The following is a 26,054-nucleotide window of genomic DNA, read 5'->3' on the forward strand; positions in this document are numbered from 1 at the left end:
CCCCCAGGAGGAGCAATAGTAAGACTTAGGAAGGGAAAAGAGATGGGGGGCTTGAGAAGAGGTGATGGGGTTTTGAGTATCGAGGGGGCTGGCCACCCTCGGAATGGGGAGCTGGGGACTCTACCTGCACCCTCATCTCTTCTGTACCCCACCCCACTGCAGAGCCTGAGCGAAGCCTCAAACCCTACAGCCTGGTGCGCCCACTGCTGGTGTCCGCTCTGCGGCCCGTGGTGCTCTTGCCCGAGTGTCTGGCACCCCGGCTCATCCGCAACCTGCTTGACCTGCCCAACTCCCGGCTGGACTTCCAAGTGTGCCCAGCGGGTGAGCCTGTGCCCGGGGAGGGGAGGGATGGGGAGGGCTGGGTGGCACCCCGGGGCAGCCAAGCCCACTGGCCCTTCCTCCCTGCGTCTCACTTCTCTGCAGAAAGCCTCTCTGGGGAGGAACAGTGCTCATCCTCAGCACCTGGAGCCCCCAAGGCCCAGCCTGCCACCCCTGGGCTGGGCAGCAGGCTCCGTGCCATCCAGGAGTCTGTCGGGAAGGTAGGTACTGGGGTGGGGGGCTGCCTTTCTGGGCCAGAGGGCTAGAGTCTGAGGGGCGCTGGGCAAGCCCCTGCCCTTTTCCACGGGCCTGTTTCCTCACCTGCAAGTGGGAGCGCTGGGCCAACCAAACGTGGGTCACCTTTGAGGTGTTTGGTCCGTCTCACCCGTCCATCCCGTCTCAGATTCGCCGCTACCTTGGGGGGCTGGCTAGGGGCTGCCAGGCATGGGGGTGGTGGTGGGGTTTGCTCCATTCTATCAATGGCGAAGCTGAGGTCCGGAGTGGGGATGTGACTTACTTCCCCAGGCCTCCCGCCTTCCCTTGCAGCTCTTTCCTTGTTGCCAAGGCCCTTCTGGAGAGGGATGCAGGCCCCCATGGGGGCCTGTGCCATGGGGCCCAGTGGGGGCAGGGAGGTTGGTGTCTCCGGGCCGGAGTAAAATGTAGCCTTGGTCTCCTGAGAAGAAGCACTGCCTGCTGGAGCTGGGTGCACGGGGCGTGCGGGAGCTGGTCCAGAACGAGATCTACCCCATTGTCATACACGTGGAGGTGACAGAGAAGAATGTCCGGGAAGTCAGGTAAGGAAGGGTGGGGGTGGGTGGGACCAGCCTTTCCTCCTCTTTGGATGTCCCTGTCTCTGTGTCTTTTTGTCTCTCTGCATCTGTCCATGCTCTCTCTGGCTCTCCGTAAACTGGTGTGTCTCTGTGTCCCTGCCTGTCCTGGGCCCCTGCTCTGACCGCTGCCCGCCCGCTCTCTCGGCAGGGGTCTGCTGGGCCGGCCCGGCTGCCGGGACTCGGAGCTGCTGCGGCAGTGCCATCGCTCGGAGCAGGTGCTCTGGGGGCTGCCCTGCTCCTGGGTGCAGGTGCCTGCGCATGCATGGGGCCACTCGGAGGGGCTGGCCAAGGTGGTGCGCGGCCGCATCCTGCAGGAGCAGGCCCGCCTCGTGTGGGTGGAGCGCGGCAGCTGTGCCGGGGGCGTCGGCGGCAGCAGCAGCGAGGCCTGAGGGGCCCCTTCTGGTGCCTGCGGCTTTCTCACACACCTCCGAAGCCCCCGCTGCGGACCCCGGTGTCTGCAGTGGGAGCTGGGTCCTCCTCATCCTGAGCCTTCCTAGACCCTTGGCCTCCCAGAGGTGGGGCCCCCAGCTCTGGGCTCTCCCCCGAGTGAATTTCCAGGAGCCCTCGGGGCGGAGCTCCCACCGCCCCCGTACTTGCTGCTCTGGGCCTTCAGTGCGCCCCTTGTCTCCGTGATTCCAGTTGTGGGCCCCACGCACGTGTCTGTGACCTGTTCTCCTTGCCCCCAGGAGCATCTGAGCTCTCACTCCGGTGCACTGGTTTACACACCCAGGTTCTCACGGCAGGCACATGAGGTCTCCTGGGTCCTCGTTCCCTTCTGTTCAAGGAAGCCCCTCCCCCGCCCGGCATGCCCCTCCCCTGCACCCCGCTCACGTTTCTTGTGTATACCTCCACGTGTGGGCGCCGTGGTTTCCCTGGCCCACCGGGCCCCTCGCGTCTTCTCGTCACATGTGTGTCTGTGGTTCTCTCCTGTGTAAATGTCACACCCCGTCCCGTGACACTTGGGCACTAACCCTCGTGTGTGCCCGGGGAGTACACCGAGGACCATGTTCTCACAGCGCCGTCTCCCTGCAGTGACCCGCCTCTCAGAGGTACAGTGGGGGGAAGGCCGGCTGCTCCGTCACCAGAATGTACGGCCTGTTGATTTTTAACGGGCCTTTTTCACTCAGATTCTACACATTATGGAACATTAAACAGTTTGTCATAGAAGCTGGTGGCCTTTTGCTTGCTCGCCTTCCGGGCCCCGGGCCCCCTCTCCACTCCCCCGGCTCGTCCCCTCCCCCCCCCATCAGGCTGATACCACCTCTCAGGCCCCCGCTTGCCCATGGGAAGGGTCAGATTTCGTTTCTGACTCATCCCAGAGCCGCCCGCCATCTGCTGGCATCACCTTACCTGCCCCTGAATGACCAAAGAAAGGGCCCTACAGATGGGCCCCCTCCACGCTCAGCCCTGCCTGTGTCTAATCCTCAGAGGAGCGTCCCCTGGAGAGGAGACACTGAGGATAGCAGGGTATGGTCTTGGCTTAAGGAGCTTGGCTGCTGAGTCCAGGAGACCACGAGCAAACCCTCTGTGCGCAATCAGGTCCTGAGACCATTCCACCGGCAAGAGGATGGTCCAGGCAGGGTTACCACGGGGGTTGCTGCTTCAGCTTAGGGTCTGGGATTCCTTCAAGAAGTATTTATTGGACCTCTGTGCCTAAGTGCTGTCCTTGGTCATCCTATGGCTGCCCTCTGTCCTAGTGATGAACTTGGGTCAGCCCCTGGAGGTTGGGGTGGGGGAATGGGTTACTAGGTGGAGGGAATCCCTGGAGTGAAGTCTCAGAGACAGAAAATGGGTTGAATTTGGCCACCTGTGGAGTGGTAGGAAATGAAGCTGGGAAGTCCAAGTTCAGGGGTGGGGGCTGCCTATATCTTAGTGTCTTTTGAGGTCTGGCTCAGACACCATCTCCAGGAAGCCTGCTTGATTCTGCCAGGCCTTGGGACTTTTCAGTCATGCCTTGTGGCAGGATGGTGGGTCTCTGAGGGTGGCCGTGAGCTCCCTGGGTGTGGAGACCGAGTAATGCTCATTTGGGTAAACGGACCTCCCCACTTTCTTGCTGCATGCCTGGCCCAGTGCTTGGTCTATGGACATGAGTCTGGGTGACATTGCGGGACCTCAGTGAGGCAGTTGGCTTTGTTTGGTCCCATGGCAGGTTTCCCTTTACTGGGCAGAGAAGCCCACTAACCCCTTAATTCTCACCATGTCTTAATTTTGTCTCCATTTGTTAAATGATGAAATTAAAATTCAGAGAGGTGAAGTAACTTGACCAAAGCCACATAGCTGGTAAGTAGCCCAGTCAGGATTTGAACCCTGGTCTGTGGCATGAAGCCTGGGATCGTCCCTCGGAGATGCCGTTCTGAGAAGATGGGCCACGAGGGGCCTTGGCATGGGCCTGGCCCACAGGAGGGTGATTCAAAAGGGTTGGTTCTCCTTTCCTCTCACCCCAAACGCCTACTACAGGCTTGGGCCCTAGTGGGCCCAGTCCAATTTACCAGCCATCTGGTACTTTCTTGTGTTTAATGAATATTTCTTGGGTGTGCCAGGCACTGTTCTAGGCAGTGGAGAGTCAGTGAATAAAAAAGAACCCCCTGCCCTGATATATTCATGAGAAAGACAGACAGTAGATAAGTAAAATATATAGGGTGTTGGAAGATAAAAAGGGCTATGGAGAGAACACGGCAGAAAAAGGGACCTGGAAAGGACAGGTCTGGGGGGGCTAGGAAGGAGGGGAAGAGATGATAGTGCAACTTTTTAAAAGTGGCCTGGGAAGTCCTTGTGGAGAACATGACATTTGTGTAGGTCTGAAGGAGGTGAGGGAGTGAGATGTGCAGACCTTTAGGGAAAGGCCCAGGCAGAAACAGCATGTGCAAAGGTCCTGAGGTGGGTGTGTGCCTGGACTGGCCAGAAGCCCAGTGGGTCTGGAGTGGAAGGAGCAAGGGGAGAGTAGTAGGAGGTGGGGTTGGAGGGAATGGGGAGCCAGTTCACACAGGACCTGTTGGCTGCGGCATGATCTTGGGCTTTTGCTCTGAAGGAGATGGGAGATGCAGGGCTCTAACAGGAAGGATGAGATGTGAATGACCTTGTGTCCAACCAGATGGAGGCGGTGGCTGGATAGAATGCCCTCTGTCCCTGGCCTGGCTAGGAGAGAGGCAGCAATAAAGACTGCTGAGTGAGATGGGGTGCGGTCGGCTACAGCAGGACAGGCACCCTTTGGGGCCTCCTGGGGGCCAGGTGAGACCCAGAGACCTGGGTTCGATTGGCTCTGTGGCTGAGCTGCTGGGTCATCTTCGATGGTTCTGTGCCTTATGTGCTCAGCTATCAACGGGACTAGCAATCCTCCCGCTGTTGTGAAGAGCCAAGGAGCTGAGCAAACTACTGTGGGCGCCCTGGAGGTTGGGAGGGGGGCATCCTTGAGCTGAGCCTTAATGTCCAAGTAGGATGTAGCTGGGTGAAAGGAACATGGGTGACGGTGGGGAGGATGGGGGAGGGCATCCAGGAGGAGGTACAGTGTGAGCAAAAGCTGGGAGGCTGGAGAGCAGGACACCGTAAAACAATGGGTGTTGAATGAGCTAACCTGACAGTCCCTGGGGAGTGGGGAGGCTGGGCGGCCCCTCCCTTCCATGGGGCATGGAGGGTTTGTTGTTGTCCCCACCCCCACTGCAGCAGCTGGCCGGCCCCGGGGCTGTCCCTTTGGCAGAGCCTTTTCCAGCCACCTCTGGGGCTCCCCGGGCCGGCCCCGCCCCTCGGGCTGCGCTGGAGGCAGGGGCGGGGCCAGGCGTCCCGGAGCCGGGCGGGAGCGCGCCGGGAGCAGGTGGAGGGCTGGCGGCGGCGGCGGCGGCGGCGGCGGCGGGGCTCGGCCTCCCCGGCCAAAGCACCGGCTCCCACCTCTCCCCTCCTCGCCTGCCCCCCCCACCCCCCGATGCCTACCAGACTTTTGCCTGGGCCGGGGCCCCTGCCGAACCAGCCTCGCCTCCCTGTCGGGTGGGGATTCGGGGGCTGAGCTGTCTGGGGTCCCAGGGCCAATGCAGTGCCGCCTCGTCCGGGGCCTGGCGGGAGCCCTCCTCACCGTTCTGTGCATGGGGCTCGTCTCCCTACGGTACCACTCGAGCCTGTTTCCACAGAGCATGCGGGAGACCCCCGGACTGAGCCCGCCAAGCCCTCTGTCCCCCGAGCTGCGGCTGCACGATGTCTTCATTGCAGTCAAGACGACCCGAGCCTTCCACCGCTCCCGCCTGGAGCTGCTGCTCGACACGTGGGTCTCCAGGACCAGGGAACAGGTGACAAGTGGGCGACTGCGGGCCCCAGGAGTGGGCCCTGGCCTGAGGGACTCCTGGAGGCCTTTCTGTTGGGCTGGGGTCCCTGGCGGCCTCCAGGGAGAAGCTGCCCGCCCACCTGCCCAGTCTGGGCTTGTCTTCCCGCCCCTCCTTCCTCTGGGGACCAGCGGCTCCTGCCGCCCGGCCTGGGCCCCTCGCTGGCCCTGGAGCCAGGTGCTCCTGAGGCCCCCTGCTCCATGTCTTTCAGGGGCCAGGCGGGGCCCCTGCCCTAGGCTCCTCAGTCCCTCCTGGCTCTTCTAGCACAGTCTTTGCTCCTGCCCACCTTGGCCCAGACTGGCGAGGGGGACAGCGGGGAGGTGCAGGGTGGCCGGGGTAGAGGCGTCTGCGGGGGCCTGACTCGGACGTGTGCCCAGGCCAGGCTGCCCCCCAGCCCAGGCCTGTTGTCCCGCTGCTTGGGCTGCTCGGGCTGCTCGGGTGGAGACCAGGGGCTGAGCCGCTGAGAAGGCAAAGGTCTTGGGGGAGCCTGTTCAGGGAGAGGGGTGGGATGGGGGGGCATCAGAATTCCTGGCAACCCCCCCGCCGCCGCTGCTACCCGGGGTGTGCCCAGCGCAGTGGCGCCTCATCTCCTGTGCTCCTTTCCTGTGGGGCAGTTTCGGATGGAGGGGGGAGGTCCGCTGTGACGGTGGTGACCAAGCGATGGCGGGGAGAGGTTAGAGGTCTGCCCAGCACGCATGTGCGTGTGTGTGTGTGTGTGTGTGTGCGCGCGCGCACTCCTGCAGGGAGCCAGAGTGTCCTCGTTAGACGGGCTATGACAAGAGGTGTGTGGATGATGGGGCCGTATGGCTTATGTCTTTCTGGGGACAAGCTGAGTCCCTCTGGCTCTTGCCCTCCACAGACCCAGTGCCCTCCCCAAGCAAAGTCAGTGATTTAGGGGTGTTGGGAACCATCTCTGGGGGAGGTGAAGGGTTAGCTTTACGCACACGTGCACACACACACACACACAGCCCCTACTGTGGTGACGGGCTCAGTGGGAGGAAGTGACTGGGCTTTTGGAGGGGACTGCGGGCTCCTGGGAGGCCAAGGAGCAGGGGAGGGGATGTCTGCAGGAGCCCAGGGCCTTCTGGGGAGGGGCACCCCCACTCCCCGATTTCCTGACCATGATGTCTTAGCACCCTATTTAACCCTTTCTCCAGGGGGACCCCAGCACCCAGGTTCTTCCCTGGACCCCCCACACACAGCTTCTCATCTTGGGGAGATTCTGGTTCCTCCTGCGGAAGCCACTGAGCCTGGCCCTGCCCACAGACCTTCCTGTTTATGGTGCTGCGTCTGTGTACCCGGGAGCCTGCCTCACGTGGTCTGAGGCCCCTTCCTGCCTTGTCTTGATCACCATGGTGGTGCCCTTGCCCCGGATGAGGAAACTGAGGCCAGAGGGAGGAAGTGCTTGTCAACGTCACTCCGAAGGCTTGGGGGCGCAGAGCCCAGTGGGACCCAGCCCCCTCCTCCTGGCTGGGGCCCTTCTTTCTCTGCTGAGACCCAGGATCCCAGAGCTGCCTTGTCGCTGGGCCACAGGAGAGGGTCCTGGGGCCCCCAGCCTGAGTGGGCCTGGCAGGACCAGGTCAGCAAAGGCGAGGAAGCAACCACCCACTGTGTGCCTCAAGCTCAATCCCACATGCCCACTGCTCAGCACCCAAGGGGCTGCCCATCAGATGCCTCACTCTGTTTAACCCCCACAGCAGCCCCGAGTGGGAGGTATCGATAGGCCTGTTTTATAGGCGAGGAAACAGCACAGTGAAGCTGAGGTAGGAGATGAATTCACTCAGTTGCGCGACACCCCTCCACCCCCAGCACAAGGGGCAGAGTCGAGAAACCTTGTCCTTTATGTAGGGTTGAGGAAAGGAAGGATGCTCACACCGAGGAAGAGGAGGGGAGGCAGGGAGACACACGCTTACCGCACACTGCATCTGGGGCTCATTTGTCTCAACCCTTTGGCGCATCTCTTTCTGTGACCTTGGCTGAGACCCTCCCCCTTTCAGCCCTCAGTTTCCCCATCTGCACAGGACAGGAGGGTCTCTGAGCCTCTCTTAGCTCTGCCCTCAGCAGTGGGCCTGAGCTAGTTAACTCCAGGGCCGGGCGCCCCCCCCAGCTGGTTAAGGGCGGCCGGGTGGCAGGTGGGCCTTTGTGGTGGCAGGCTGGGGCTCGTGTAGCCTTTGTCCCAGGCAGAGGGGGTGGGCTGGGGGAGGCTCCGTGGGGAGCCTTTCCCTTCCCCACAGACCCCTCGAGGGCGGTGGGTGGGGGGTGAGGGCTGCAGAGCCTGCCCCACATCTTCCTTCCTTTTCACCAGATGGCCCCCAGTCCCCTCTCGCCTGACCCCAGCGGGCTGCCTATCCTTTTGTTTTCCTGTGAGGTTTTAACCATTGTCAGAGTCTCCTCCTTAAACAAATTAAATGCAACCCTTGGCTCAGAGGAAACTCTGCCCACCGCTCTGTGCCAATCTCAGGGTTCCCAGGGACTGGAACACCGGCCTCATGCGCCCTGCCCAGCCCCCAGCCCTGCAGCGGGACCCCCTCCCTCCCCCTTCCCCTACTGATTCGGGGCTTATTCATCCATCAGCAAACATGCCCTGGCCCATTTGGCCCATGCTCCAAACTCCAGAGAGTTCCACTATCTGGTGGATGTTTGGTGGCAAAAGTTTCCCAGGGAGCAGGGCAAGAAAGGCCTGATTTACTTCCCTGGCTCCCTGGGGGCTGTGTTGAAAACAGACTTGGGGTGGGGACAGGACAGCAGAGAGACCAGGGCAAGGGTGACTGTAGCAAAGCAGGCAGGAGATGACCAGGGAGGGGCTGGGCCACCAGTGGCCGTGGAGGCTGCTGTGGAGAGGTCGCATCCTGGGTGATTTGAAGGTTGGGTGGGTGTGGGGTGTGAAAGAGAGGAGGCGTGGCGACCCCAGGGTGTTGGGTCCCAGCAAGATGGGGAGCACCGAGAGGAGCATAGGTCCAGGAGGAGCTGGGGCACTGAGTCTGAGGCACCCGGGGAGAAGTTGTGGCTGCCGTGGGGTTTGATGGCTTCTTGCTGAAAGCCGAGGGGCTGGAGAGCATCACTGAGGCAGTGGGCGGGACAGAGAAGAGGGCCAGCATCGGGCCACCAACACTTTCTGCAGCGACATCCAGGGACCTCCAGTGTTAGCTAAATCTGAAGGTGGGAGACACACCCCAGGGAGGGGGGCTCAGGAAGTGGATGCTGCCCAGGTCTCCTGGACAGGGAGATAAATCAGACCAGGCCTGTGCCCTTCAGGATGTCACTGTCTGGTGGGAGAGACCAAAGGATAGATTTTCATTACCAAGGGGCTGTTGTTACTTACCATCAGCAGGAACAGGTGGCTGAGGGGCACGTGGGAGGGGTGTCAGGGAAGGCTTCCTGGAGGAAGTGATGACTGAACTAGGAGTTGGGGGCAAGAAATGGGCACAGCCTGTGCAAAGGCTCAGAGGGGTGTGCATGTGTGTGGCACATTTGGGGAACTGAAAGACCTTTGGATTTAAGAGAAGGGGTGGGGCAGGAAGTGGTGGGATAGGCTGCATCAGGCACAGGGGCTGGGTGGCCCCTCATGGCCACACTTAGGAGGCTGGCCTTTATCCTGAGGGCAGTAGGGAGCCACAGAAGGTGCTAGGCGGGGTGGTGGGTATGGGTATTATCTGATTCTGGTCCTGACAGGAAAAGAGATCTGAAGGTCTTGCCCTAATCCGTTGAAAGATAATGGCTCAGAAGGCCCATGGTTGTGGACTCTTGGGGAGACAGGACTCATTCCCTTGTGCCCCTTCCTGTGCCCAACCCTGGCTTCTGGTCTCTGGAGCCTCAGTTTCCCCCGAGATAAGAAGCGGAGCCTGGCTTCGCTGCCACCTCTTTCTTCTTCTTTCTCACATTATCTCACTTTACTGTCACAGCTACTGCTCGCCCCCATTTTCCGGCCAGGTAAACTGAGGCTCAAAGCAGGGGCTGATCTGATCTGAAGGGCTAGTTCCTGGAAACCACGGAGAAGTTTGTGGCTGAGCAGGGAGGGGCATGCCGTTGGAGGCCCTGAGTCTGGAAGGAGGACAGGGCCAGCCCCAGGGTGGCCCGAGTGAGGGATGGGGATGTTGAGGGCCTTTCAACAGGTGGGGTGCTTTCTTCTTGGTCCTCCCTTGGAAAGAATTCAAAATTGTCCAGGCCCTGGACAGGGCCACCTAAGGGTCAGAGGAGGCTCTCGCTGTGCTTGGCGGACAAGAGGACCTGCTCAGGCAGGGAAAGGTGCATGTGCTGGGCAGGGTGTGGAATGGGGGTTAGACGGGTCCCCGGCTGTGGGTCTGTCTTGCCACAAGCTGCTTCTCATTCGTCTCTCATTCAGTTTGTGTTCAATTTATCTAGGGCTTGAGTGGCCTCTACCTGCCTGGGGCGTGGTGAGGAGAGATCCAGGGCCTGTGGGTCCAAATCCCAGCTCAGCAGTTGCCAACTGTACAACCATAACCTGTCCCTTAGCCTCAGTCTTGCCATCTGCGAAGGGGACAGATTATGACACCTGTCTTGAGGTTCAGTGAGGTCATCAGGGACCAGGAATTGTGCAAGCCGCTGGTGGGCTGCTTCTGCAATCTGGGAGAGCTGGGGTTGGATCATGATGTAAAATTTCTGAGATGTGTAAGGATCCTGCACCTGCCCAGGGAGTCTGTGTGGCTGTGAAAGCCATGGCCATCTCCCCAAGCAGCTGTGCTGTCCCAGGGTGTGGGTCTTTCCACGCAGAGTCTGTGCCCTGACAAAGTGTCTCAGGTTGTGTACGTGTGGTGATGGAGGGGCCGAGTGGGACTGCAGTGTGTGTATGTGTGTGGGATAGAAGAGGGTGTGACTCTGGGAGGGTCCCCATGGGCGCTGGTCTGCAAGGGTACTCGTGCAAGTGACGTGGTCGCTGGTGTGCGGTGTGAGGCTGTGTTGTGTGTCTTGTCAGGGGAGTAGCTGAGAAAGTCATGGTGTCTGAAAGGAGTGTGTGATGATGTTGGGAGGGGGTGTGTCTGTCACTGCCGGAGGATGGAGCTCTGACAGGTGCTTCAGCAGGGGCGTGCCTGCGGGCTGTCCTTGGTCGACTCCGGTCCTGACTCCTCTTTCTCCTTAGACGTTTGTCTTCACCGACAGCTCAGATGAAGGCCTCCAGGAGAGACTGGGTAAGTCCAGGTGGGGCCCCTCAGCTGTTTCCAGGGAAAGCTGGGGCGGCTGTCCCCTGGCCTGGGGTCCCCAAGAAACAGGGCTGCCCTCTCTTGGCATGTGGGGATTCCCCTTTGCCCAGGAGGGGAGCAGGCTTCTTCCCTGGAAGCGGGTGTGGGTGTGAGGAGGGGCTGTTCTGGACGGTACCCTGGACTCGTGGGTCCCAGCCCAGCCTCCTGTTCATTAGCTCTGGGGCCCTGGGGAGTCAGCCCTCCCTGGTCAGTTTCCCCATGCGTAAAATGGGAATGGGTGGGCCGCTCCAGGCTGAAGTCTTGCTCTGCATTCTCATGGTGTGCTGGGCTGTGGGGAGGACCTGGGTAGGGTCCCCTGACTTGTCCCCGCTTCTCCAGGGTCCCACCTTGTGGTCACCAACTGCTCTGCTGAGCACAGCCACCCCGCCCTGTCCTGCAAGATGGCTGCTGAGTTTGACACCTTCTTGGCCCGTGGGCTGTGGTGAGTGCCCCTGGGTCTCTGGGGCCAGGTGTGACCTTTGCCTCAGGCTAGTTCCTGAATAGGGTGTTGTGTCAAAAAATGAAGTCGGCTGGGTCCTGTGAATTTAATCATGTAAGGGCCTCCTGGGGTCTGTCTCTGGGCAGAAGATGGTCTGGGTTCAAGTCTTGCCATATCCTGACTGTGTGACCTTGGGCAAGTGTCTTAACCTTTCTGAACCTCGGTCCCCACCTGTTAAGTGGGCACACTCTCCTTGGGAGCTCACACAAGATGCTATCAGGCTCAGAGCATGGGCCTTCAGTGTTAGCTACTCTCACTGCCAAATTTTGTTGACTGATTATGGGGGGCATGGGGGAGTCTGGCTAGCTGGTGGCCCTTGGGAACCCTCCTCCAAGCTTACCATCCCCCTTCTGTCCTCACAGGTGGTTCTGCCACGTGGATGACGACAACTATGTGAACCCAAGGGCACTGCTGAAGCTGCTAAAAGCCTTCCCGCAGACTCACGATGTCTACGTAGGCCGGCCCAGCCTGAACCGGCCTATCCGCGCTTCTGAGCCGAGGCCCCACAACCGCACGGTGGGTCCCTTCCTTCCTCCTTCGTGCCTTGGCCGTGGGTGTTGGCTGTGGCCAGGCCGGGGGGCGGGGCCAGGCCGGGGCCAGGGCCCTTGCGGAGTCAGGTGGGTTTTCCCACTTTCTCATTTGGTCTCCTTGCTGTGTGTTTGGGTTGGTGACTTTGCCACCGATCTTGTCTTCTCCTCTGAAACGGAGAGACTGAGATAATGCAGTGAGGCGCAGACTCTGGCACACAGGAGGGCCCCAGTCACTGAGGAGCAGGGGCTCATTCTGGTCACGCAGTGACAGGGGTGTGTGGGGTGGGGGGGGTGTGTGTTGGGGGGTTGAGCTGAGGCTGCCTGACTCCATGGCAGGGCTCCTAGCCCCTGGTATTGTCATGTAGTTGTACAGGCTGTTCAAATGCCCGATACTGCTGGGCTGCGCGGTAAATTGCGCTGCCCCCCAGCCCCTGAGCGCTCCCCTCCCCTCTGCACCCCTCCTTTCTCCAGACTTCACTGACCAGCAACTAAAGAGGGGACACCTGGGCACAATGGGGTCCCTAGCACCAGCTTCATTCAGCTCCAGACCTAGATGGCTGCTAGTGAGGGTTGTGAGATTTAGGAAACAAATAAACCAAAAATCAGGATAATAGTTAAATTGAACTTGCAGATAAACACGGAAGAATTCTGTAGCATAAGTATGGAGCACGGTTCTCTCCTGGTCCCCAGGACCCACCAGGCTTCTGGTGTTGGTGTGACCCAGGCCCCTAGGGGGCTCCCTTGGCCCCAGGGAAAAGGCTAGTCAGGGGGCCCCCCCTCCCTAGAGGCAGCACGTGGCGCAGGAGCTGGGCCCGCAGTGGGGCTCTCTGCCTCCCCGGCTCACCATCTGCTGCGTTAGGGAAACCAAGAGCAGGAAGCACACAACCTTAATTATCAGTGGCTAATCGGCCTCTGAGCCCTAATTAAATCCTCCTGGGCCCTGGGGGTGTGTGTGTGAGTTGACTGCAGGTGAGCGAGGGGTGCCCCAGGCCCGCACACCACCACATGCTTGGCGGTAGGGGTTGAGCACGCGGCTCTGGAGCCCGGCTTCCGGGCTTCACACGCCATCTGCCACCTCCTGGCTCCCTGACTTTTGCTCAAGTCACCCCACCTTTCTGTGCCGTAGTTTCCTCGTCTGCAAAATGGGTGATAACCATCCCCACCTAATAGGGTGGTTGTGAGCAAAAAAGGGAACAATTCAATGAGGTCACCTACCCAAGTGCTTGGAATGGGACCTGGCACGTGATGACACTAGTAAGTGTCAGCGATTGGTACCCAACCCAGCTACACCTGCGTCCCCCGGCCTCCTGCTCACTGGGCAGGTTCAGCACCTGTTGAGTACACGCAGGCCCTGACCCCACAACGTGCACTAACACCCTCCTTGCACACACTCCATCGGCAGGATCCTTAGACTCTGCCCCAAAGTGTCCCAGCCTGTTTGGATTCTGGGATACCCCCCGGGTTGTGTGGTTGGGGGAGGGGAACAGCAAAAGGGGGCAAGAGTTCTGGCTCAGGCTCAGTCCCAGCTCTGGGACCTCAGGCTGGTGACCACCCTTCTCTGCACCTCGTCACCTCGTCTGTGGCCCAGGATGCCGTATAGCAGTGCTCAGGGTCATAGGCACTTCTACTGTTAATGCCGTCGCTCCTTTAATTATCTGGGAACAGAAGCCCTGGGCCTGTAGGTCATTAAACGAGCATTCACTGGGCACCTCCTGTGTGTCAGGTCCTTAAGAACCCGTTCATTCTGCTTCGAGGCCTGACCTCTAGCTAAGAGGGAGGCGTTTCGAGAAGCAGCTCATAGAGATCTTTAGGAGGAGGACACAGGGCTGGCCGCACTGGAGCAGAAGTGCTCACAGGTGACAAATCTGAGGCCCAGAGAGGAGCAGAGACTTTCTCAAGGTCACACAGCTGGGAGGAGTGGAGGAGGCTGAGGCCCCAGAGTCAGGCTTCCCAGTTTCCTGCCCTGGATTCTTCTTACTGTTGCATCATGGGAGATAACCCAACCCCATGCACCGTGCATCAGTTAAGCACCAACTATGTACTTGGGAGAAGGTAACTGTAGGGAACTCGCTGGTCAAGATATAGTACAGCGGAAAGGGAGCAGGGTTTGCCAAAAGCCTTAGAGAAATTCATGAGCTGTGACTTCACGAGGCCTCACTGACGAGGCAGGGGCAGAAAGTGATTTAAACCCCAAGGGAGGTTATTGGTTCCTGAGACTGAGAGGTCAAGGGGTTTGCTGGCCTTGGGGCCGTCATTCTCTCTCTACTCTGCGAGCGGCCGCCATCTTTCTTTGTGCAGAGTTTTCTCAGTCCCAGGACCTGGAAGTGGTGAGGCCAGTACAGGTGGCTTGGCACCGGGGGCTTTGGGACTACCGCTGCCAAGACTGGTGACTCTGTGGAAAGCAGCTCTTCCCCCTAGGTAGCCTAGGGAGCTCAGGGAAGAACTCGGATTGGCTGGCCTAAGTCATTTCCCGTCACTGAGCCAATCACGGGCTCAGGGGGTGTGGCCTTGTGATCCACCCTTCCTGCCCCACCTCTTGTGGCCCAGGGGAGCAGATGCTGTATTTGGCAGCCCCCCCGCCCCGAACCACCTGGGGTGAGGTAGAGGCATTCCGCTGGGGAAAGGGGTAAGGTGTGCTGGGTGGACAAATAGGATACGTAGTCTCTTTAACTGAAATCCAGCCAGACTGGGGTCTAATTGGTGACTTTTAATTTATTAATTAATTTAATTAATTTAATGAATTAATAATTAGCCATGTGACTTTGGGCCTCGGTTTTCTTGTCTGTAAAATGGGCATAATAATGTCAGGCTGTCGCAAGACTTTAGTGAAATGTGAAATGAAAAGCTTTTGAATCATGCTGGTTGGGGGGTGAGGGAGGGCCCGGGCGTTGCCCCCACCCCCAGGCTCACCCTGCTCCTTGGCTCTCCCCACCTCTCCCGCCAGAGGCTGGTACAGTTCTGGTTTGCCACCGGGGGTGCTGGCTTCTGCATCAATCGCAAACTGGCTTTGAAGATGGCCCCGTGGGCCAGGTAAGCAAAGCCCCACCGGCGGGTGGGGGAGAGTAGGGCCTGGTATGTGTGGGGGGCTTTGCAGCAGGAAGGGCTTAAGAGTGAGCTCAGGAGAAACTGCCTCTCATTCATGCTGTGTCACAGAGTTACACAGTTAGTGGTGAGCAAGCCACCTGCCATCCTGCCCTCAGGGCACTCTGCCACACACAGGCAAGTTGTATAATCTCTGGGAGCCTCAGTGACCCCATCTGTAAAATGGACCTGATAATATGATCGCTAATGGTTGGTGTGAGGGTGAAATGGGAAAATGTTTGGGCTGGTACCCGGTCCCCAGTGTCACAGGGGAGGTGAAGGCCAAGTGTAGAGGCATTCAGAGGAAGGAAGTAGGGCCTTCTGCCTAGGGACAGAAGGAAGGTTTCCTGGAAGGGGTGGCCTTTGAACTGGGATAGCCTTAGAGGTCCCCGAATGAAGGGGTTCCTTGGGGTGGTGGAAGCCCCCAGTATGGGATGAGGGTACTGGTATTCTAGAGAGGAAGTGGCAAAGGCCTGGCCTCTCGAGATCTGCCTGGACAGGATGTTGTTATTAGCAGCAACATCCGTGTCGCTACCTTGTTTTGGGGGCTGACTCTGAGCCAGGGCTGCACTTCACTGGGGAAGAAGGTGTGTCAGCCTTGTTTCCACAGCTAAGGAGACCGAGGTGTGAGAGGTTGGGCAAGTGACTGGTCCAAGGTCACCCAGATCCGAGGTCACTCAGCTGCTGGGTTTGGCTCCAAGGCCTGTCTGCTTTGCCACTATACCACCCTGGCGTGCTCTGACCTGGACGAGAGGGGTCCTCCCGGGGGGACCTCGGGCCCCAGTTGGGAGTGGTAGTGCTGTCCTAGGACATGTCCACAGCAGGTGTGTACACGTGACCAGGGGTCCTCCCTGTGCCCAGTGCCCCCATCCGGGCTTCTGCCCACCTTTATGGTATATTTGTGTGAATTGGAAAAGGTACCCCCCTTGGGCAGGTGCAACCCTAGGGCACAGCCTGGGGTGGGAAGGGAAGGCTGGGTTTCTGCACCCACTGAGCCTCTCAGGGAGGCGTTCTGTGCAGCGGCGCGGCCTGCCCAAACTGGCCCCCAGGGATGTTCATGGGGCATGCAGTCCGGTGATGTCCTTCCCTGGGACACTGCCCCTTCCCTCCTCCACATCTGGCTGACTCCAACACATCCTGTAAGACTCTATTTAAAGCCTGCCATTGTCATGATTAAATAAAAAGCAAAACAAAAGACTGCCACCTCCTCTGGGAAGCCCACCTTACCCTCCCTGTGTCTCCCAGGCCTCATGCTTCCCTCTGACTTAGTGCCAGTCCTACTCTGAAATGACCTGTTCACTGTCTCCCCTCAGAATGAGGGCTGCTGTCGAGGGCAGGACACTTTTTCTTCTCATCTCTGTATCTGCAGCCCTAGCCCGGTACCTGGCTCCGGGTAGCTCCTCGAGGCTCAGCAATGGATGAATGAGTGAATGAATGTAAAGAGAGGAAGGGATACATTTATAAAGGGCTACTTCTTGCCATTCTTCCACTTAATCTTCACAATAGCCCAGTGAGGGCACGGCCATTCTCATGCCCATTTCACAGAAGAGGATGCTGAGGCTCCCCGGGTTTGTGGCCTGCCCGAAGTCACCCAGTGCACAAGAGGCTCTGCTCTGCCCATGGACCCCGGTGGAGGGAGGGCCTTCTGGGAGGCAGGGGGAGCTCTGCGCCAGTGGCCACAGCACGGCTCTGTCTCTCAGCGGCTCCCGCTTCGTGGAAACGTCTGCCCTCATCCGATTGCCTGATGACTGCACTGTGGGCTACATTGTCGAGTGCAAGCTAGGTGGCCGCCTGCAGCCCAGCCCCCTCTTCCACTCCCACCTGGAGACCCTGCAGCTGCTGGGGGCTGCCCAGCTCCCAGAGCAGGTGAGCTGGCCCCGGGGCAGTGGGGGAAGGATGTGTGGGGGGAGGGCTGTCCCATACTGATGGGGAAACTGAGGCTCAAGGTGGGAAAGGACCCTCGGACGGGCCCACAGTGACTCAGCCCTCTCCACCTCCAACCCGCAAGGGTTAGCGTTTGTGATGCTCAAATTCTTTGGTCTGGTCCCCGAACGCCAGCTGGAACGACCTGCACAGACCAGGTGAAGCTTGCCTTCAGGTTCAGACCACTCCCCTCCCTACCTGCTCTGCTCCCTCTTGTCTCTCTGTTCCTTCTTCCGTCTTCCACCCCCCCCCCCACGTCCCTCCAAAGGGGTCAGGCCTGCCCTTTCCAACTCTGCCTGTCAGTTGTCCTGCCTTCACCAAAGCTTACCTGTCTGCTGCCCCCCTGCTTTCTTTCTAACCCAGATGTTGCTGAGAAAGAGCAGGTGCTTAGTGGGAAACCTCAGGCATAATGTCTGGCTGGGGGAGGGGCACCCCATTCTACCACCTGGCAAACAATGATTCCACGGAGTTCCAGCTGGCTCTGCCTTGCACACACAGCCCTCCTACTCATGGGTGGCCCGTTCCGTAGGGATCCTGGCTGGGAGGGCCCTCGGGATCCTTCACCCAACAGTGCGAGTCAGAACACTTTGGCAGCAAGGGACACAAATGCAACACAGACCAGTCGAACAAACAAGGACACGTATGGGCTCATGAGCCTGAGAAGCTGGGGGCCGCCTTGCTGGTTCTGGCTGAGTCTGCGTGCTCAGACTGTCCCCACTCTGGTCTGTCTTCCCTGACATTGGGCTTACCCACAGGCAGGCGAGATGGCAGCTCCAGGTTTCCACCCCACCCACAGGAGGAGAGCTCCTCCTGCCACATTCCAGGGCTGGTGCTCATTGCTTGGAAGGCCTGCTTGTGTCACATGACCCGCTTCCTACCAGGGCCAAGAGTTAGTGTTGATTCGCCAGGCCTGGAACTGGGGTGTAGGGTTGGCCCCAATAAGACCGCAAGGCTTGAAGCCAGGACAAGGGGGCAGATTTTGGGCAGCCAAAACCAGGTACCCTAATGGCTGGATTTTCAGAATACCCACCACACAAGGCACCGTGCTGGGGTGGCTTTATTTGCTTTAACTCTGTTTCCTTCCAGCATTTGCATGAGGTCAGCACTAATATTCCCATTCTGTAGGTGGGGAAACTGAGGCCCAGAGAGCTGAACATAGCACAGCTAACATAAGGCAGAGGGGGGATTTGAACCCTGCCCAGGTGGCCCCTAAGTCCACAGTCTTTAACTACTGTGGTCCACTGCCTCTTGACGAGGGGCGTTATCCCATGTCCTCATTGTATGTGGAGTAACCCAAGGCTCTGGGTAGAGAGGGAGTGTGAAGACCCCATGGTGAGTCTCAGGAAACCTCTGTCCAGGCATGGACTTTACTGGAGCGGTGCCTTCCCCTCTTGAGACTCAGTTTCGTAGTCTATAGGCAAGGGACTCGTTCCATCCTCTCAGGTGAGGTGGATAGCTGGGGAAGCAAATAGGGTCTGGGCACGATAGTGCCCTACAAGCTTGAAGCGCCTTGCGGAGTGGGGTGGGCTCCTCAGTGAGTGCTCAGGGTGGAATTTCAGGGGCCAAGGCAGGCTCTCTGCGCCCCTCAGAATGTCTTATGGATCTTCCCTGCTTCTGGCCCAATACCGCCCCCTTGTGGGGTCCCCAGCGGGACACCCCGCCAACCTTCACTTTCTTCTCTGCTTTTCTCTGCCCAGGTCACCCTCAGCTATGGCGTCTTTGAGGGGAAGCTCAATGTCATTAAGCTACAAGGCCCCTTCTCCCCTAAGGAGGACCCTTCCAGGTGAGTCTGGGGGCTCAAACTGCAGGATTGGAGGAGGGGTTGAGTCCAGGCATAGGGGAACCTGGAGGGAAGGTAAGCCCTGGAGGCTGACAGCGCGGAGCCAGGAGTGGAGGGAGGGGATTTCAGTCTCTGCTCTGCCCCGGGATTGCTGTGTGACCTTGGGCAAATACCTTGCTTTCTCTGGGCCTCAGCCTCCCCATTTGTAACACAAGGAGCTGGGTGTCATGGATCTGAAGGGCTCTCCCAGCCCTGATCCTCTGGGGTTCTTCAGGAGCCCCTGGAACACTGGAATGTCTTCACTGGGCAAAGGAGATGCTCTAAGGGCAGAACTTCAGGCCCCGATGGGAAATTTTTTTTGAGCTTTTGTAGGCTCTCTGTGTCTCTGATACTCTTCAGTGGTTCTTTTCAGTAGGTAGATGGTTGGAAAGGAGGCTAAAATGGCGCCCAGGCACCTTCCGGTTCTGTCGCTACACAGGCCACAGGGAGGCTGAGGCTGTTCCGCTCAGGCCTGGCTGCTGTAGAGCATCTAGGTGCACAGCCTGTGACACGCTGTGGTGGGAGGACAGGCCCGCCCGAAGGAAGTAGCGGCAGCCATTGTGGCTGAGATGCAGGAGGAGAGGGGGCAGGGGACTCCCCAAGGCCTTGGGGGCTCTGTCGGGCCTTCGGATTTATCTGGAGTACGGAACCCTTGGGGGAACTAGGACTCCTGGCTCTGAAGTCCCGCAGAGCTGTCTGTCGGGGGCAGAGAGCTCACGACTGTTTAAGGGGCCCTGGGGCCAGGGCTGTGTTGAACAAGTTAGACATTACAAGGAGACAGAGTTTGGCTCAATATAGGAAAAAAAATTCACATTTCTGAGATGAAAGGAATCGCCTTCTCTTGGAGTGAGCTCCTCATCGGTGGAAGGGCACAAGTTATGGCTAGACTACCAAGAGGTTTAAGAGTGGATGGGAAATTCTCTTTGAGCCCGAAGATTCTAGAATCCAAAGGTTCCTGCCTAATAGGGCTGGAGCCGACTGGGGACTCAGATACACGTGATCAGATAGTCTGGCCTCAGCTGGGGTCTCTTTGTGGCATCTCTGGCCTCTGAAGTCTCTCTGAACCGGTGGTTTTCATGAGGGGCCACCCCCCTGGGGACATCTGGCAACGTCCGGAACCACTTTTGATTGTGACGACTCAGGGGGGTTCTCCTGGCTTCTCGCGGGTAGAGACCAGGGGTGCTGCTAAACATTGGACAATGCACGGGACACCCCAAGGCCAAGACTTATCTGGCCCTAAGTTTTAAGAGTGCCGAGGGGGAGAAATCCGGCTCCAAACCGTCTCTGTGACATGTGCTCTCCCAGGAACCTGTGGAGTGAGCGTGGGAGTCAGGTGACCATTTGTCCATTTCTGGTCTCTCCACAGGTTCCGTTCCCTCCATTGTCTCCTCTACCCAGATACTCCTTGGTGCCCACAGCTGATGGCCAGATGAACCCTGAACGGCTGGGCAAAGTTTGGGCTGAGGCTTCTGGCTGTCCTTGGCCTCCCCAGGCAGCCCTGGGGACTCGTGGCAAGTGCTCTTTGGTAGGGAGTCCCTGGCAGGGCCTCTGAGTTGTGGGTCAGCCCAGGATTGGATGGTGGCTGGCGGTGAAGGCGTCCTAAGCCCCTGGGAGGTGGGTTGGACAACCCAGAGAACAGGTACACCAGGCGAGGGCCAGAGAGGCCCGAGGGGCTGGTCTTCTATGGGCCTTGGGTGGCTGAATTGAACAAGCATGGAGGGCCCTTGAACTGGGTTGGGGCTCAGGGGTCCTAACCCTCCAGAGAATTACATGGGCCCTCGGGTGGGGTCTGGCCTCCACCCTCAGCTCTGGTCTCTGTCATTCCCCTGGGGTCAAGCACTGGGCCACCCACTCCTGGCTCCCTTGGCTTGTTCCCCAACCCCTGAGGGGACCCAGGTGGAATAAGGGCAGAGCCCGGGGTCTGTGGCAGGGGCTGTCATTGCTGACCAGTGTCTAGCTCCTTGCTCCGACCCCTTGCCAACAGATCCCATTTTGCTTGGAGTTATCAGCGTGCCCAGACCCTGATGGTGGATCATGATGGATCCCAGCCCTTGGTGATGATCCTTTGGCTCACTTTCCCAGCCTCCCTTGCTCAGTCTGTTAGTGCGAATTAAACAAAGCCAATAGAGAGGCTTCTGGGGAAGACTTGGCAGTCCCGTACCCCATACCTTTATGCTGCGAATGTGGATGTGATGTCTGGATCTGGGGCGGTTGTCTTGTTATCATGAAGGAAAGGCCATGACAATCAGGCACACCTGTCCCTTTTGGCATCTGGTTCTGTGAGAAAATTAAACCCTTACTTGTTTCAACTTCTCTTGGTCCAGTTTTCCGTTACATGCAGTCAGTGTGTTCCTGGCTGGGGCGGGCTCTTAGATCGGCCTGTCACAGTGGTGATGGGTGGTGTTGATTTGGGTCCCGAGCCAGATACCCCTGCTCTGCCTTTGCTGGCTGTATGCATGACCTTGAAGCATCCACTCCGTCTCTCTGGCCTGTATGCCCATTTTATAGAGGAGGGTAGGAACCCCTTCTCTGTGGGTTGATATCTGGGTGAAATGATAGAGCGTTCGTGAAGGGCTTGGCACAGTCTGGCACGGAGAAGGAAGGGTTCCGTGAGCAGTGACTGTTCTAGCGAGTGCTTGAGTCAACGGTGAGCCGGGGTGTGTGAGGTTGTGCGTGACTGTGTGGGGTGGTGTGTCCCCTTTCTACACAGATCTGTGCATAAGGACACGTGCGGTGGATGTGTGTGTTGGTGCTCACGTCACACACACGTGTGTACAATGTATCCACGTGTGACTGGGTGTGTGCCATGTGGTGCTAGTGGGCTGGGAGCTACTTCTCCTTTTCTCTGCCCTTGGAGCCTGGGTTGGGGGTAGCCAGAGAATTGGGAGAGGCAGAGTGGAGACACAGCCGAGGGAGTCAGCCTCTGGTGTGTCAGAGAAAGGGGCAGTTTGACAGCCGGGGTAGGAGATGAATCAATGCAAACATGCTTAGGATCGCAGGTCCCCAAGAGGCTGCCTGAATGAATGAAAACAGTCATGGTAGAAGTTCAGGAATGCTGGTGCTGAGGTTGGGGAGGCTTAGGGATGGGATGCCTCTTCTCCCCTTGCATCCTTCCCAGTGATGTGGGAAGTTTTGGCCACCATGGGGCTCTGGGATGGGGATAGGAGGGAGGACAGAGGAGAGCTCCCAAGGGATAAGCCAGGCAGCCAAGGCTGGGGGCTCCTTGGAGTGCACCCCCTCCGGCCCTTGGATACCCCAGCTAATGATACCCCACCTTGTCCCTCATGCAACTCTGTCTGGCACAGCCTGAACCATAGAGCACCAGAGCCTCAGCCCTGGTTTTCCACGGAGGAGCTTGAGGCCCAGAGAGGGACCACCATGTGCTTGTGGTCACACAGCAGGTCAAGTGCAGAGTCGGGCTGCTTGGGCTCTTGCAAAGCCTCCTTTCTTTCTGGGCTAAGCTAATGCTGGGTTTGTGGGCCATGAACGGAGTAGGGGTGGCCCTGGCCCTGCAGCCCTGGTGGGGGATGGACTGGGTGTGCTCCACAGCTGTTGTCCTCTCCACCCCGTACCCGGAAGGCTGCCGGCCGGCCTGCTTTTAGAAGCAACAGCAGGAGATTTGCGGGTTGTTCCCAGATCCTGGGGGTCGGGTGGAGGGAACAGGACTCGGGCCATCTGCTGCCTCCATTGTCCCAGAATAGCTGTGGTAGGGAGGGGGAGCAGAGTCAGCAAGGATCAGAATTGGGATGGAGGAGGGGGGGGGTGTCTGGATTTAACCCTTTGCGGGTCTGTATGGGAGAGTAGAAAGCTGCCTGCACTGTGGACTGATGTGACCCACGTGGGCCCCACAGGCAGGGCCGGCCACAGGGGAGAGGGACAAGGTTGGACCACCCTGTACTGGTCTTCAGGTGCCCCTTGGGCAGGTATTATTCCCATTTGATAGATTAGGAGACTGAGGCAGAGAGAGAGAAGGCCCATGGTCCAGGTCACAGGGCTTAGAGGTGCCAGAACCAAGGCTTGAGGCCGCCTGGCTCTGCAGTGGTCACCTCAGTGTGGGACGACTCTGGAGGGTCGGGAGAGCTCTACTGTCCTTTCTACTCTGGCTCTATGCTCTTGGGCAGGTTACTCCACCATGCACTGGCCGCACCAGTAAAATAGACACAGTGACTTCTATGTTGTGTGCTGTGCTGTTTTGAGATGCTGCACAGAAAGCTCTTGGCACAGGTACTACCTGTCCAATAGACAACAGCTCCCTGGCCTCTCTCTTCTGTTAAAAGGGGGGGCAGATAGGGTGCTGGACTGGCCATCCCCTCCACTCCCCGGGGTCTGGACCACTGTCCGACTCACCTGTGTCCCCACGGCCGCTTCCTTGCTCACTACTGGTGGGTACACTGGCCTCCTTGTTTCCCCTGGTGGATGCCCAGCTGGTTTCACCCGGGTGGGTAATCAGCTTGGGGACACTGATCATTTTTAGTATCACCCCAAAAGGGAAAACCTGACCTTCAGTGCTCTTGCTGGAATGCAATAGGAAGGACACAGCACCACCCAGGAAGTCTGCTTGCCCAAGTAATTGGCCCTACACTGGCCACACTTCTAGATCTAAATACCAGGATCCAGGAAATGGGGGGACAGTGGAACATGTCCAATGACACTGTGAGGGTTCAGCCCAGCATGTCAACAGGGAGATCATTCTACAGGACGAAGGACGTGGTTTCTCCAACAAGCACGATGGCAATCACAAAGCAGGAAGGAAGGACCGTTAGAGGTTATAAGAGATTTGAGAGGCATAGCAACCAAATGCAACACATGGACCTTGTTTAGACCCTGGTTTGAATAAATGGGCAAGAAAGGGCATTGTTGAGAAAAGTGAGGAAATTTGAACATGGACTTTGTATTAGACGGTATTTTTTTTTAAAGATTTTATTTATTTATTTGACAGAGACCCAGCGAGAGAGGGAACACAAGCAGGGGGAGCGGGAGAGGGAGAAGCAGGCTTCCCGCCGAGCAGGGAGCCCGATGCGGGTCTCGATCCCAGGACCCTGGGATCATGACCTGAGCTGAAGGCAGACGCTTAACGACTGAGCCACCCAGGCGCCCTGTATTAGATGGTATTAAGAAATTTTTCATTTGGGGGCGCCTGAGTGGCTCCGTCGGTTATGTGTCTGCCTCGCCCTCTCTCTCTGCCCTGCTCATGCTCTCTCTCTCTGTCTCTCAAATAAATAAATAAGATCTTAAAAAAATAAATTGTTAATTTTCTTAAGTGTGATAATGATATTGAGGTTCTTTTTTTTAAGTTTATTTATTTATTTAATAATGTGTCTATACCCAAGGTGGGGCTTGAACTCATGACCCCGAGATCAAGAATTGCATGCTCTTCTGACTGAGCCAGCCAGGCAGCCCTGGGTTCTTTTTTTTTTTTTTTTTTAAAGATTTTATTTATTTATTTGAGAGAGAGAGAGAATGAGAGATAGAGAGCACGAGAGGGAAGAGGGTCAGAGGGAGAAGCAGACTCCCCGCCGAGCAAGGAGCCCGATGCGGGACTCGATCCCGGGACTCCAGGATCATGACCTGAGCCAAAGGCAGTCGCCTAACCAACTGAGCCACCCAGGCGCCCCCTGGGTTCTTTTTTAATAAGAAACGTTCTCATATGTAAGAGATACCTTCTGAAATACTTATGGGTGAAATGATATAATGTCTGGAATTTTGACATTGAGGGGGGGAATGAAATAAGAATAGCAAAATAGGGGTGGTTGTGGAAGCTGGGTGTTGGGCACATGGGGATTCATTACGTTATTCCCTTTAGGGTGTGTTTGAACATTTCCATAATAAAAAGTAAAATAAAGAGGGTCTGTGGATATTCCATTTGTTGGCTCTGGCCTTCCCCCTTCTCTTCCTCCCTCCCCTGCCCCCTCCTCCATGCCCCACATTCAGGCCCAGATAACATCTGTTCTCATCAGACGCTGCAGTCTGGTTCCACTTCCTGTTCTCCCCAAACAGCCGGAGAAAGGAGAGGCAGACCTTGACTGGAAGCTGGCCCTGCCTGAGTGACTTTTGGCCTCTTGCCTGGTTTCCCCAAAACCTACCCTGATTCTTTTGGTTCTGAGCACTTGTTCCAGCTGCTTTGTAACCCAGTGGCACTCTTCCTGCGCAAAGTCATTGGACACATTCCTCCGCCCACTTACCACTCCCCCTAGTCATCTGTCCAATAAGAATGTACTGCTCACCTCCTCTGGGTGGGGGAGGCATCCCCGTGTGAGAGGTTACACAGATGCAAGACCTAGCCTCAAGAGGGAGCTCAAATCCCAGTCCGGACATATTGAAAACATGGCGTATCTTGTAACGATGATGAAACAAGGCCATGGGGCCAAAGGAGGAAGGACTAAAATCTGGGGGGCTTACAGGGCAGTACAGATCAGGAAGACTTGATGTATGAGTTGATGGATCTGGGTCTTGAGCTGTGAGGAGATCAGAAGGAGCAGCATGTGTGACACACTGCCTTGCAGATAGGACTAGGGAGACGCTAAGGAAAGGTACAAATGCTGGTTATGGTTATGGGTACTACTGTTTTCAGGTACCTACTTATCTCATCTTGCAGGATAAAGGTGTACCTAGCACGGTGTCCACATAAAACAGAGGGAGTACTTTTCCTCCTTGCCTCCCGACATCTCCTCCCGAATGACTCTGTAAATTTCTCCCAGAGCAGAGGCTCTGCTAGATGCGTTTCTGTGCCTCTCAGTATCTAGCACAGTGCTGGACACATAGCAGGCACTTCATGAATACCAATGACCATTTAGTTGAATGAGTCAATTTTAGGCCAGTACCAAGATGGCTGCATTAAAATCTTGGGTGTTTGGTACAAAGGGATTCCGGGGCCCCATCTTAGATCCTTAGAATCCAAGTCTCCAAATAAGGGGCTAGGGAGTCTGTATATTCCCCTGGTTTCCCAGGAGGCTATGAATTGCCACTGGGCTAGAGGACGGAGTGGGGGCTGAGGTGAGTTCAGCACCACGGACAGAACCCTCCCTGCCGCCTCTATCTCCAGAGCAGAGGCTTCCTGGCTCTGAGACCTTAACCATGGCACAGACTAGCTGCATGGCCTTGTGCAGGCTGCACAGCTACCAGAGCCTCAGTTTCCTAATCTGAGAAACGGGAGTGATGACATCCTCCAACTCATTCCGGGGCATTTGGGCACAGGGCACCCAGCCCAGTACCCATGATATAGCTCGAGCACCACTAATTTGCTCACAGACTCCAAATTTATGCCAGGCATGATACCATGAACCAGGTGGTTGAGAGGTGGCACCCAAGGATCCTATCCTAGGGGTGGAGGGCAGCGATGGCACTTCCTCTCTTCTTGCTGGGCCCCCGCTGGACTCCCATTTTCAGCCTCCCTTGCAGTGAGGGCGGCCATGTGGCTGAATTCTGACTGATGATTGTGCTCTACTTGTAACCTCCCCCACCCCCCACGAGAGGCTCTCTCTCTGTCCTCATTGCTGGCTGGTGGTGGGGACTGTGGGTTAGGGGAGGGTAGAGCATGGAGATGGGCAGA

At 57.6% G+C, this 26,054-nt stretch overlaps 2 protein-coding genes across 17 annotated transcripts in view; both read left to right on the top strand.

Moving 5' to 3' along the window:
• The window catches only part of CARD10 (caspase recruitment domain family member 10), a 26,491-nt gene extending 22,638 nt beyond the window's left edge, over positions 1–3,853 (top strand). Inside the window, exons 18-21 of one of the 2 annotated variants that reach the window (XM_025881588.2) lie at positions 163–321; positions 424–539; positions 1,000–1,112; positions 3,394–3,853. In XM_025881588.2, the coding sequence (XP_025737373.1) occupies positions 163–321; positions 424–539; positions 1,000–1,112; positions 3,394–3,406 (401 nt within the window). In that variant the 3' untranslated portion in view covers positions 3,407–3,853. Of the gene's footprint in view, positions 1–162; positions 322–423; positions 540–999; positions 1,113–1,296; positions 2,316–3,393 lie in introns of those variants that run through there. The other variant, XM_025881587.2, reaches the window with a different exon arrangement.
• A 788-nt stretch (positions 3,854–4,641) lies between these two features.
• MFNG (MFNG O-fucosylpeptide 3-beta-N-acetylglucosaminyltransferase) overlaps positions 4,642–26,054 on the top strand; it is a 43,926-nt gene continuing 22,513 nt past the window's right edge. For 12 of the 15 annotated variants that reach the window (XR_003210204.2, XR_012375333.1, XR_012375330.1 and 9 more), the window contains exons 1-8: positions 4,642–5,422; positions 10,554–10,602; positions 10,993–11,095; positions 11,515–11,668; positions 14,627–14,712; positions 16,464–16,629; positions 18,384–18,469; positions 19,872–20,030. Coding sequence is in view for 2 of the 15 variants with exons in the window: in XM_025882015.2 (XP_025737800.2) it covers positions 4,766–5,422; positions 10,554–10,602; positions 10,993–11,095; positions 11,515–11,668; positions 14,627–14,712; positions 16,464–16,629; positions 18,384–18,469; positions 19,872–19,938 (1,368 nt within the window). In the remaining 13 variants the exon portion in view is untranslated. Of the gene's footprint in view, positions 5,423–10,553; positions 10,603–10,992; positions 11,096–11,514; positions 11,669–14,626; positions 14,713–16,269; positions 16,420–16,463; positions 16,630–18,383; positions 18,470–19,871; positions 20,815–26,054 lie in introns of those variants that run through there. The other 3 variants (XR_003210203.2, XM_025882015.2, XM_025882016.2) reach the window with 3 other exon arrangements.

The sequence above is a fragment of the Callorhinus ursinus genome, unplaced genomic scaffold, assembly GCF_003265705.2.
Source record: "Callorhinus ursinus isolate GAN/ISIS: 27379988/994484 unplaced genomic scaffold, GSC_fseal_2.0 scaffold48, whole genome shotgun sequence".
NCBI lineage: Eukaryota > Metazoa > Chordata > Mammalia > Carnivora > Otariidae > Callorhinus > Callorhinus ursinus.